This window comes from Phaethon aethereus (assembly GCF_964289735.1).
Source record: "Phaethon aethereus genome assembly, chromosome: 1".
In the NCBI taxonomy this organism is placed as follows: domain Eukaryota; kingdom Metazoa; phylum Chordata; class Aves; order Phaethontiformes; family Phaethontidae; genus Phaethon; species Phaethon aethereus.
Window position 1 is genome coordinate 132,106,483 of NC_138575.1, and position 12,861 is coordinate 132,119,343.

Consider the following 12,861-nt stretch of genomic DNA (forward strand, 5'->3'; position numbering starts at 1 on the left):
GGGATCATGTGCAAGCAATGCAAGAAAGAAAAGCTCTTCATACTTTACTGGCAAAACGACAGGAAGATCTCCCTCCTAGGAGAATGAAGGATAGCTACTTGGAAGTTATTCTGCCTCTAGGAAGTCAGCCTGAAATAAGAGAAAAGTACCTGAATGTATACAACAGTGTAAGGTAACAAAGCAACCATGGAGGTTGGTATTCATTTACTATGGATGTAGGTATCTAATTGTCAAATCCTTACAGGTTTGGAAGGATACTTGAAGATCTTGACAGTTTAGGAGGTATGTATCTATGCCCTTGTAATGCAGACAAAGTGAGTTTAAGTACTGTTGAGCACTGTTTGGTATGATATAACCTCCGGGAGGGAGTCACATCAATGCGCTATCTCAAAGGGGAAGGAAAAAAAGAAAAGATACTGATGCTGAAAGAGAAGGAAGGGTGATAAAGAACAGACAGAAGCAAAATTGCTCAGCCTCATCTTCTTGCCTCTGCCAATTTTGTAGATGACCACCTGCAAGAATAATACGAATCTACACTGAGTGTTAAATCAGAGAAAATTTGCAGTGTGCTATTTCAAATTAAAACATAGGATTTTTCTCTTAAAAAAAAACCCTCAACACAAAACCAATAGATAGTGAGGTGGAAAGATTTTAATCTTCCCTTTGGGGAGAAGAGAGTATAATCTGGAAAGAACAGATTGTACCCATTGAGAACAAATGAAAAGCACTTGGTACAGATTCTTGGGTTCTGTTTCCAAATTGATACGTGTAAAAGCAACTCAGTTGTTTCATGAGTTAGCTTTCTTAATTTTTTTCTCTTATTCATGGTGTTTAAAAGTTCAAAATCTTTGACTTCAGCTTTGCAGATAAAATAAGTGCTAGGTTTTTAATGTAACTTGGAGATACTTTTCTCTTAAAATGTCAGCAGGTGACTTCCTTTATCAAAGTTCTGTAGCTGATTTGGAGCATTTTGCTGGAGGTTTTTGGCAAAGAATACATGCTTATTAAGGGAAAGTTCTGAATGGAACAGATTTTTTTGGCAAGAAAGAAAGACCTTCTGTGGGTCCAGACGGGAAAAACTGAGGAAGGCAGAGAAACAAGTGAATACATGTCACCTATCTATCTAGGATGGACAAAATAGCTAGCTGATTTATATTTCTTCCTGGGATGTGGAAGATAGTGGCTTCAGTACCCATCCTGAATTATAAAAGGAGACTTGAAACTGTTGGCTACCCTGCATTGGTAGATGAGATGAACCTGGTTTTCATTCTGTGCCTTGTTTATTTGCCCTGGAAGTCTGTGAAGATCTTAGGGTTTTCCTGTTGCAGCACAGAATGTCTTTGCCTTCTTTGTAGTCATACTGGGCTTCAGTCAGTTCCACTGGGGATGTATTGTTTTGGGTTAATCAAGATTCTGTTCCAGTTACACAATATTCAGGATGGTGGTCAGGAAAATGAACTGTTTCATCCCCTCCCTCCCTGCCACTATATTCTGTGGTCTTGGCAGATGTACTGCATAAAGGTCTGATCGTCTTCTAGTTTTTTGTCTTTGGCAATAGGATTCAGATAAGTCCCATTCAGACTCTTACTAATCGTATTGATGGCATGACTTGATAGGCATAACAGTTTTTAGAATTGTGACTTCAGTAATTTTAGGGAAAAAAATATCTTAGATTACCTGGAAGGACAGAGATCTTCCTTCTCTTTTATCTCATTAAGAACAAACAGATACTTTTGATCATCAAAATCTGTTTTGAGTGAAATTCACATCAGTATTAGACAAAAAGGCTTTGCAGCTTTATATTACTCTAAGGAGTCTGTTTACTTGGATGTCTGTTTACAGAGCTCGTTAATTTAAATAGTGGTTTGGCTCATAGTAATTACAGTGTGATAAATACCTCTGACTATGCTTTTGTGCCTGTAAGGCACAGTTTATCTAATCTGCACCTCTTTTAAGGAATCAGTATTTGAAAATAAGTCCTCCAAGAGTGTGTTTCCTTGGACAACCTGCATAAAATCAAAGTAGAAGGTAGAAAGGATCTGAGACTGTGGGCTGCAGGGATAGAGAGAAGAGATTACATGGGATTGGAAGTGGAGCAATGGGTTGATTTAAACCGATCAGCTAAATTTCTCTTTGTAGTAAGTAAATACGCATATAACTGAGACAGCTGCTGGATCACTGTTTTCTTTATAGCAATCCTGTGAGTTACATACATGAAAATGTGGAAGTCGTGCGCTCCTACGGTATGATACTTTACTTTGCATTTAGCTGGTACTTCTCATGCTTCACAAAGATAGCATTGATCTGCTCCACTGAAGGTTTTTGTTAAAGAGCTGACTCCATTTTTGGTCTCTCCACAGTTCTTATTTGCTACACTCACACCAAGCAGGAAATGCAGCCAAGGTCTCCCTTATCAATAGTTACAGCTCTGGTGGATAAAATCAGTAAGTGGCAATTTGGTGGCTTCATCTTTTCAATTGTTTTACTATTTCAGCAGCTGCTGCCTTCCCATGGTTGTTACTGAGGATACCTTCTTCCCTCTCCTGTTTAGTTCACTTCATCTTGTTTTGGCTTTGAACTCTGAGCACTGCAGCTTTTGTTGAAGGGAGGAGAGAAGAGAGTTTTGTAGATGCTTTTCAGCATTTGATATTTCCCTTCACTTCAAAGTACAACTTTAAAGCTTCCTGTACTTCTGTGTTTGGTTTTATTCTGGCACATGAGTTTCTTAGCTTCGTTATTGAACAGTGTTTTTTCCAGTGGAGTTGGACCTTGCTTGTGTCATATGTTCTGCTGAACACCTCTGTGGGTCTGCCATCAGTCTGCTAGTTGTATGCCTACTTCCTCCCTTCTGTTCTGGCTTTAGAAGTCTGATAAGGCAGAAACTGCAGGCTAGCAGCGTGGTCCCGTGCAACAATTGCCTTTTCTGGGTTGTCTTTGCGTGTGTTGCCACTTGGAGAACACAAAAAGGTCTTAGACAATCCAGTCTTTCTAACATTAGATGTGAATGATCTGTCTCCAGTAACCTCTAATACTTGTCTTACAGATTTGTGCAAGAAGATTATATATCCAGACTGTGACATCAAATTCACAGGCAATGTTTCTTGGGTTGGGAGGACCTCAATGGAAGTGAAGATGCATATGCTGCAGGTTAGTTCCTGTGACTTCTCTCCATTGTATGACAGGCTTGAGGTGCTTCAGGGGAAATTCTGGATGTTGACATTAGCAGTCTAAAATATATTTTCTAGAAAAATTGTTTTTGAAGGGCTTGAGCCAGCCTTAGTGTTTCAAGACGAAGACGACTTCCAGTAGTCTAGGTGCAGCAAGATGCTCTGTTGCTAATCTTTCTTTCAAGACATGCGTTTTTCTTAGCCAGCATTTTGTTGTTAAACTGCGACACAGTACTCCTACAGAAAAAATAGGTGGCTGTGCTCTGCATGTTCTTAAATAAGTTTCTCCCTGCTTTTGAAAAACTTTATTTTCCTTATACCTTTGCATTTTATAGATTTTTAAATATAAATATATATATAAAAATATATATATAAATATAAATTTTAATGTTGGTATTCAGATTCAGTACTAAATTGTTTTTCTTGTGTTCATCTACCATATAAAGTAAGTTTTTTAATAAGTTATTCAATACTAAATAATAGAGAGTAAATTAAATCAAGGCTGTAACTAGGCTATACTGCACAGGAAGCAAAACGAATATTAATAATTCAGTTAAAAATCCTTAACATTTCTATTGAATATTTACTGTGAATTCATTAGTTAACTGAAACTTTCATTCAGTTATTTAATTATTTAGAGTAACAAAGATATGTTATGAACACTTATGTGGTATTAGTGGCTATAATTCAGATAAACAGGTAAATATTTTTTAATTCAGTTGGTCTCATTAAGTAAAGTCTCTGATGTAGAAGATAATGTTACACCTTTATTGTCTGAACTCCTTGCAGTGCTGGCATTAGTGGCAATTTGGTATTGACAAAAAAATGTTGTTTTGGCATTTCTCAGAATAAAGGGTGAGTGGGTCCTTTTAGAATGCCTGTGTTGATTTCCTCCCGTCTCAGCTCAAAGTAGTAGTTAATAAGCATTCCCTGCTTAATATTTACATTGCAGAATTCATGAAACTAGATTTTTAATTTGTGTTATTTCCTCCTCTGCAACCTGTTGTGAGAGATCTTGGAAGGCATGACAGAATGTGAAAGTAAACAACATTAATAGTGACATTAGCGTAGCTGATGTCAACTGAAAGCTTGCTAAGCACATTTACAGTTTTAGAGTTTAAAAATGTAATTGTTTCTTGTCTCTCTTAGCTACATGATGGTGATTATAGCCCTGTGTTAGATGCAACCTTTGTCATGGTGGCCCGGGACCCAGAGAATAAACGGTAATGTGTAGGACAGGAAAATAGTTTTCAGACTCCTTCTGTGGTGAAAATAGCAAACGTGGCAGCTTGCTATATGTGTGTAGAAGCCATATAGTGTAAGTGATAGATAAATCATATAGTCGATATTTTCTGCTGGCAAGTGTTACTTCCCTGGGGCAAGCTTCAGAGCATTGATTTCAGCAGTCAGATTATGCTGGGCATTGCTGTTAGTCTTGGGATCTGACCCTTTTCTTTAACAGATTTTCCCTGTGTTTGAATGACTGGCCTGATGAACACAGAAGCGAATGAATCTGCTAGAAACCCACCTGCATGGTAGTAGTTGTTAGAATTAATTGCCTTCTTGCCAATGGTTAAATAGTCTTTGAGTGAATAATGCCATTAATTCCCTAATAGACACATGATAGCTGTCACCAGAATAACTCAGCCTAAAACCTGCTTGTGTAAGTAACATGGAACTGATAAGTGTTCCCCCAGAACTTAAAAAAACCCAAAACAACTTTCTTATTTTTCTGGTTTTATTCTCTATTATTCCTTAGTCATTAAACTAACAGGCTGTTCAGTTTCAGTTTTGGTTTATGACTCCAGCACCAGAAAAATTGGTTGTATTTCTTACCTCTTTCTTGTATAGTCTGCAAAAGTAAAAAACAATCTTCTGTTTCTAACTAGTTTAAATAATTTCCCATATTTAATGAAGAGGGATATCTTTAATGAAGGGGGTTTGCTTGACATAATTATTTAGTTCTGGTAACGTTAGAAGTAGTTATTAGGTTGGTTTCCTATAGATTTATGAGATTTTTTTTTAGAACCCATTAACATATTTAAAAATTTATAGAAAAGATTTAAAAAACCCCCAGCAACTTATATTTATGGTTCCCATTTTAAGGACTCATTTTGCAAAAGAATTACATCAAATCTGATGTAATTATACACTAACAGATTGACTGAGGACAAGCCTACATGGACTTGTGCAGATAGATACAAACTTCAGTGGCTGTTCTTCAAGCCAGCTGGCCACAAGCCAGCTGTGTTTTGGAAGCATTCTGTCCATATAAGGCAGATACTTATTCTGTGTGAGGTAAAAACCTTCCAGAGAGGTACAAGGTGTGTTAGGTTGGTCATAGTGCCACAGAAGCATGATTGTGTGGCTTTTGGACCATAGCAAACTTTCATCTCAGTAGCTGGGTGTTGGACAGGAGAGCTGATGTAGATGTGTCCTGAGCTGAGGACAGGGAGAATGTGCAATGTGATGGAGAAGGAGCTGGTGTGTCTCTAAAATCCACAGATTAGCAAACAAGGAAAGAGCAGTTTGTCCCAAGTGAAAAGGTCCTCTCTGCATGCCTCTTGTCTCTAGTCCACGTAAAGGCTTGGCGTAGAGGCGAACTGTTCAGCAAAAATAATAATTGGAAAAATAGTAATTGGAAATTATGGGGAAGAATGGCTCTTGAAAATAAGCATTTGCCTTGCCTTTGAAAAGAAATAATTAAACGTTATCTAATTAGGTTAGAGTAAACTTATTTGTGCAGTAAAATAAACATACAAATTTGTACTCAAGGCAACCTCATACCATCTTCTTTGATAAGTAGTACATGTGGTAAACAGCTTTTGGCTGTTGATAAGGCTGTCATGGGAACGTGTAGATTACAAGAACACTTGCTAGCTATGGCACTGTGCTCTCTCTCTGTTCCAGGAGGAATTTCAGTTTAAGTTTTGTATATCTCTTTTAGACTATCCTAGAACATGACATCTTCATTTGCTGAGTTTCTAAACAGCTTTCTGCTTTAATATTCTTCATTATAATCTATGGGTACAGTTTTAGCTCTTTAAGAAGCATAGATGCATCGTTTACTCTTTCTCAGTTATACTAAATAGTGGTTGGATCACTTAACTGCTTCTTCAGAGTTAGAGCTAATATGATGTTCCCTTGGCAGCTGCCACATAACCTGAAGCATGTGTCTTTCCATCTTGTAACGTGTATGTAAGCAAACATGGAAGACTGCTATAATGTATTCACAGGACAAATTCTTACAATGTTTGTAACTTAAAAAAAAATTCCTGTCCGTAGGCCAGCATTTGTTAATCCACTCGTTCCTGAGACCCCTGAGGAAAAAGAAATCTTCAAGCAAGGGGAATGTATGTCCTACTTCCTGGTAGTATGCACATCTGCCTCGGGTTCAACTTAGTAGCTGGAACTAAGTAGACTTCAGAAGTTGTGCGTCTTACAAATGCTCCTGGTTTGTTTAAAATCAGATTTTCATTCTGTCTCGTGTGTGTCAGTAGTGTAAGAGAGTTTAAAAGCCTGCTATCACATTCTTGTCTGTCCGTTTAGCCAAAGTGTTTCCAAGGGCACTCCTGATGTGCTCTGCACCCCCCTTAGACTTCTCTGTTTCCAGGATGCTCTCTCCACTTCAGACCCGAGTGCAGCACAGGCTTTCCTAATGCCCTGGCTGATTGATTGCCCCCATGGTGGGTCTGCTGGGTGCATCGCAGCTCCTTACCTGTCTGGGTGCCCATGCTCCTTTTGGAAAGAAACTTAGAAAAAGAAAGGGGGAGAGCAAGGAGAAGAGTGTATAGCTCCATCTTCTTTTGTTTCAAGCTGGAATTTTAAAGCAGAGAGTTAGAGAAACATTAAAGACTGAATAAACTGGACAGTTTATTCAAATAACATAAAATGAACAGAAGATCTTTTAAGCTAAAATTTTGGTCATTATGGCCTATGGTAGTAAGTTCTAACATAAATTTGCATTCTTGTACCATTGGCAAAACCTGAAGAAGATTGTTGTGTAGGGTTTCTTGTTTGATACGTTTTTCTGTACTGTGAGGGAAGTACTTAAGTTTTCTGTAGGAGCAGTGGGTGAGTATCATAGTATATGTGCAAAAGGTCTTCATCACACTGGTGAGGTAACAGTGAACTTCTGCCTTATTTTTTCTCTGATGCAGTTAATTCTAAAAGCCAAATTTCTGTTTAAGTCTATGGGACTGTGAAGTTACAGCTTTTAACTTACAGGGGGGAAAAAGAAAAAAGGAGAGACAGCTGATTTCAGGCTAAAGTCTTCAGAGCCAAGCCAAGTTTTGTTTTCTTTGAACTCTAATATAGGGGGTTTTTTTTTATGTTTAGTGAATAAACTGAAGAGAATTGACTTCAGCACTGCTTCCTTACTGAAAATGGCTCCCACTGCAGAAGAAAGAAACATTGTTCATGACATATTCCTTAATACATTGGACACAAGGCAAGAAGGGGAGGGGTGGAGGAGAAGTGAAGTGTTATGAAAGTGAAAAGTAATGTGCCTTTTGAGCAGATGCTCGTAAGAGGGTAGTCTGGAAGAAATGCACACATTTTATTTTCCCATTTCACCATTTAAATTCCATGGCATTTTATTTGAAACACGGGTACAAAGTTTAATGTGACATCCGCATCTCTTAAAAGAGTCTTCTGTCGTTAAAGAGTGTTAGCTGTGCCAAGATGGTGAAAGTGACAGTGTAAGCATAGAGAGCTTCTGAGCAAGCTGTGAGGAATAATCTTAAAGAAAAAGATTAATGATGTTTAACCAATAAGGGAATGGAATGGTTTTGCAGCCATGTGACTTGCACAATCTAAGAGTTTTCTGCTATGATATCTAGAAAGAAAACTGTGAGGGCAGGAACTGGCCATATTTTGATCAGGTAACCTTGCAATGTGTTTTAAATATAATACCTGACAACTTTATTTGAGAGAGACTGTTGTTGGCATACTTCTCTTATACTTGAGTTTTGCGTGAAATCGCCCAGTGCTAATGGTGATGGAACAATGCCTAATGACATCAGTGCAATATCGTATTTGTGAGTAATGTATAATTTCTTTAACTGACTGACTTTATATAATTGTTATTTTCAGAGCTGTTTACCAAAGTGAGACACGCGTTCCCTTAAAATGAGCAGATGTATTTTGTATACATTCTGTCTGGATTTGAAAACCTCAAGCCATCTGCACGCTTGATGTTGAATTACTCTGTTATCTCATTGTGTGTTTTGAATTCATACTATGACCTAAAAAACAGAGTAAGACTTTTGTGACAAAGTGTGTGCTTTGTGGTTGTGATTCAACTTTTCCTTCACATACCTTTCTCAAGCTTGTTCATTCGTGTAAGCTTGAACGTTAGCAGAAATTTTTGAAAGGTCAGGAGTGTAGGCTTATTGCAGTAACAAATCAAAGTATCACTTTGCATGAGACTTCAAGGTTATTTGGAACAGCTTTTAGTGATAGCATTTCTGGGTGTTTTTTTTTTTTTTTTAGTGTGTGTCTGCATTTGCTATTTGGGCATTTTTGACTTGCTGAATTCTGCTAATGTGGGCTATAAATTTTATTGTCTGTTCCAAAGGACAGTAAGTTTCCGGAGTCGTAAATTACCACCCAATTCAGTGTGGATGGAAGATGCAAAGCTAAAAGGCCTACAGATTTGCCATCCTCAGGTATTTTGAAAAACATTAATGAATTACAGAAACAGTTACTTAAGAATTGTCTTGTAAGACTAGTCAATCCATTATTTTGTTTTAGTTCTTCAGTCCTTGCAATGTATTTAGATCTGAGCTTCTTTTGCCATTTTTCTATTATCTGTATTGATCGCCATTGCAAAATAGAAGATTATAAATTGCTTTGTTTTCTTACCAGCATACTCATTTTTTGTAAAGAAATTCCTCTGCAAAGTGTTTGAACTGAACTTCCGGTTGCTGACACAATTTTGAGTTTTTATCTTGTCAAATGAGTCGGATGAGCTCCTATTAAGTAAAGTTGCCTCAGCCATTTTGACTTTTGCACATGTATTTCAGTAGTGCTTTTTATACATTCAGATGCTGGAAGTTCTGTTAAATATTGTGAACTGAAATGCAGACTTCAACACAATACTTTGAAACTTTGAAATACTTTGATACTTTGAAATACTCGCTGGGTAAAGAACTGGCTGAATGGCCGAGCCCAGAGAGTTGTGGAGTTAAATCCGGCTGGTGGCTGGTCACAAGTGGTGTTCCCCAGGGCTCAGTTCTGGGGCCGGTCTTGTTTAATATCTTTATCGATGACCTGGATGAGGGAATCGAGTGCTCCCTCAGTAAGTTTGCAGATGACACCAAGTTGGGTGGGAGTATTGATCTGCTGGAGGGTAGGAGGGCTCTGCGGAGGGATCTGGACAGGCTGGATTGATGGGCTGGGGTCAACTGTATGAGGTTGAATAAGGCCAAGTGCCAGGTCCTGCACTTGGGTCACAACAACCCCATGCAACGCTACAGGCTTGGGGAGGAGTGGCTGGAGAGCTGCCCAGTGGAAAAGGACCTGGGGGTGTTGGTTGACAGCCGGCTGAACATGAGCCAGCAGTGTGCCCAGGTGGCCAAGAAGGCCAACAGCGTCCTGGCCTGTATCAGAACTAGTGTGGCCAGCAGGAGTAGGGAAGTGATTGTGCCCCTGTACTTGGCACTGGTGAGGCTGCACCTCAAATCCTGTGTTCAGTTTTGGGCCCCTCACTACAAGAAGGACGTTGAGGTGCTGGAGCGTGTCCAGAGAAGGGCAACGAAGCTGGTGAGGGGTCTGGAGCACAAGTCTTCTGAGGAGTGGCTGAGGGAACTGGGTTGTTCAGTCTGGAGAAGAAGAGGCTGAGGGGAGACCTCGTCACTTTCTACAACTACCTGAAAAGGGGTTGTGGTGAGGTGGGTGTTGGTCTCTTCTCCCAAGTAACAAGCAATAGGATGAGACGAAATGGCCTCAAGTTGTGCCAGGGGAGGTTTAGGTTGGATATTATGAGAAATTTCTACACCGAGAGGGTGGTCAGGCATTGGAACAAGGCTGCCCAGGGAGGTGGTGGAGTCACCATCACTGGAAGTGTTCAAAAAAGGTGCAGATGTGGCACTTCAGGACATGGTTTAGTGGGCATGGTGGTGTTGGGTTGATGGTTGGACTTGATGATCTTAAAGGTCTTTTCCAACCTTAATGATTCTGTGAAAAGAATATATGTAATATAGCAGTTTGATATTTGTTTCTACATACAGGAACGGAACATCTTCAATAGGATCTTTGGGGGTTTTCTCATGAGAAAGGCATTTGAATTGGGATGGGCAACTGCTTGCAGCTATGGGTGAGTTGTAAACCTGCATTATTTGTATAATCCAGAGCACTGTGCACATAGACATGGGTTGGGAAGCCAAGCTAACCAACCTAATGACAATCTGAGTAGAAAAGACCTAGGTGTCTTGTAGAATCTCGCACTATTAGTGCACAGCTCTATTTTACTTGGAGCATTTGTTGTCTTTACGAAGAGATTTGCATCTTACTCCTTGGAGATTGTTTTTTAAGCGCTACATGTCAAAATAGAAAATACATCCTTTTTTTGTTTTCTTTTATCTTATCAAGCTATTGAGATTGACTTTTGAAGATAAACTTTCTTTCTAACCATATAAAATAGGCATTCTATCAAATAAATATTACATCTTTTCTTTCCGTACACAAGAGGAATGTTTTCTGAACTACTTCTAGTAACTGCTTGTTCTTAGTAAGTGTGACTGAGGTCATCACCCAGCAAAGACCTATGCATAAGTTCAGTGGAGCATGCATAGCCTGATAGTGGTTTTATGTCAGTGCTTGGAAAACCAAGGCCTAGGCAATGGTGGCATGAAGATTGCCTAGCAAGTGTAAGTCATAAGATACAGTAATGATGCAATAATGTATCCTTAGAGAGTGTGTATTTTTATGTGTGGGAGAGCTTTCCTCCAGTTATTTTTGTCTTGGCTGATAACATAATTCTTTAGCACTTCCTGTGGCCTGTGTTTGAGAGAGAGATCTGTTATCTTGTAACCATTAAAATGCTGACAATGAAGTATTTTAAATTTCTCCAAACACCCTCGTTATTCTTGAGAAGAAATTTCTCTCTTTATTACTCAGGTGTTCCCGACCTTTTATTGTATCCGTTGATGATATCATGTTTCAGAGGCCAGTTGAGGTTGGATCCTTATTACTGCTTTCTGGACAGGTAGGAGTTGATTTCTTTTTGAAAAGGAGAAAAAGTTATCTTTGCTATAATCACTATTAATCACTGATAATGAACTGTGTATTAAGGGACTGCGTGACTTTTCTTGTTAAACAGTGCAATGAAGTCCGTTACAGTTTTTCAGTGCCAGTGATAAATTACATACTATAACTCTTATCTTAACTGTGTAGGTCTGTTACACAGAAAAAAACTACATCCAGGTTCGAGTACACAGTGAGGTTTATGATGCAGATACCAGGGAGCACCAGACAACCAATATCTTCCATTTTACGTTTATATCAGAAAATGAGGTCCCACGGGTTGTCCCCAAAACTTATGGAGGCAAGTACCCAATTCATGCATTGTCATCATAACTCTGTAGACAAGACAGCTTTCTTTCTGTTGGAACATTGGTCATTTTAGTAGGTGAATTATTGGCATTTGAAGAATTTAATAGGATTTCATGCCAAAACACATTTATTTTATGCTTTGATGACAGTGTGGATTGCTTCATAATAGTACCATTCTGTGTACTTCTTAATCTTACCCTTCTGTGTAGTTGCCCAGTGTTGATACTAAGTTACTGATGTAGTTCTCTCTTTCTCCACCTTATTTCAGAGTCCATGTTGTATTTAGATGGGAAGCGACACTTTGCTGCAATCATGAAAGAAATCTGAGAGGCACTGAATGCTGCATCAGCAGTGTAGCAGCCCGCTGTCTTGGAAAGAGTTGTCACCAGAGATGGCTAACAGACAGGTGCTTGCAACACTAAAAAAAACCCACCCCAAAACAAAACCCCAAACCAAATCCAAACCCCGCAACCCCCCCCCCCCCTTTTTAGTGCTATATGTATTTGCATAGATTTGGATTTTTTACTCTCTGCTACTAGGATTTGTTGAAATCTACTTTTACATGCTGATGCTAGGAAAAAAGTCTGAAAAAATACAATCTTAAGTGTTAGATAGCTTCTCTTTGTCTGCTTTGAGAGATCTTATTACAGCCTTTGCTGTCTTGTCACCATCTGCCTTCTTTCCCTTAGTAGCTCTCCTTTAGGCTTCCCTGATAAAGGATAGAAGTTCTATCAGAAAATTGTGTGCAACAGGTAGATACACACAGATGAAAGCATTTGACCTACATTCTTGTGTAAATTAGGTTTAGGGTCTTTTTTTTTTTTTTTTTTAAAAAAGGACACATACATCTGGGCAGCAGCATAAGCTCAGAAATTACTAGTGTGTGCACAATGTAAAGCAGGTGTTTCCCATCAGCTGGGATTTTACAAGGTTGTTGCAGCTTCTGTTTCGCATGGTTTCATGTTCCCTTGGGAGGAGACTGATTTTTGCAATGAAATGAGGTGCCAGATGGTCTTTTCTGCATTCTGTTTGTGTACAGCCAGTCCTTGCCAGCCTCTTCTAACTTTTGGGGTTCTTTTAAACATAACTGAGAGTTCCTTAATGAATTATTTCACATGGCCTGTAGAGTAGAGATCTG

At 38.9% G+C, this 12,861-nt stretch overlaps 1 protein-coding gene across 1 annotated transcript; it reads left to right on the top strand.

The window, feature by feature from the left end:
* Positions 1-8: 8 nt before the first annotated feature.
* On the top strand, positions 9-12,050 carry ACOT9 (acyl-CoA thioesterase 9; the record flags this gene model as incomplete). The annotated part of the gene is made up of 12 exons (XM_082009945.1): positions 9-172; positions 245-282; positions 2,361-2,444; positions 3,044-3,147; positions 4,317-4,390; positions 6,453-6,520; positions 7,506-7,617; positions 8,746-8,836; positions 10,400-10,485; positions 11,289-11,376; positions 11,565-11,715; positions 11,992-12,050. Exons 1-12 carry the CDS (start codon positions 18-20, stop codon positions 12,048-12,050), a joined length of 1,110 nt encoding a protein of 369 aa, XP_081866071.1. The 5' UTR covers positions 9-17.
* Positions 12,051-12,861: the final 811 nt, after the last annotated feature.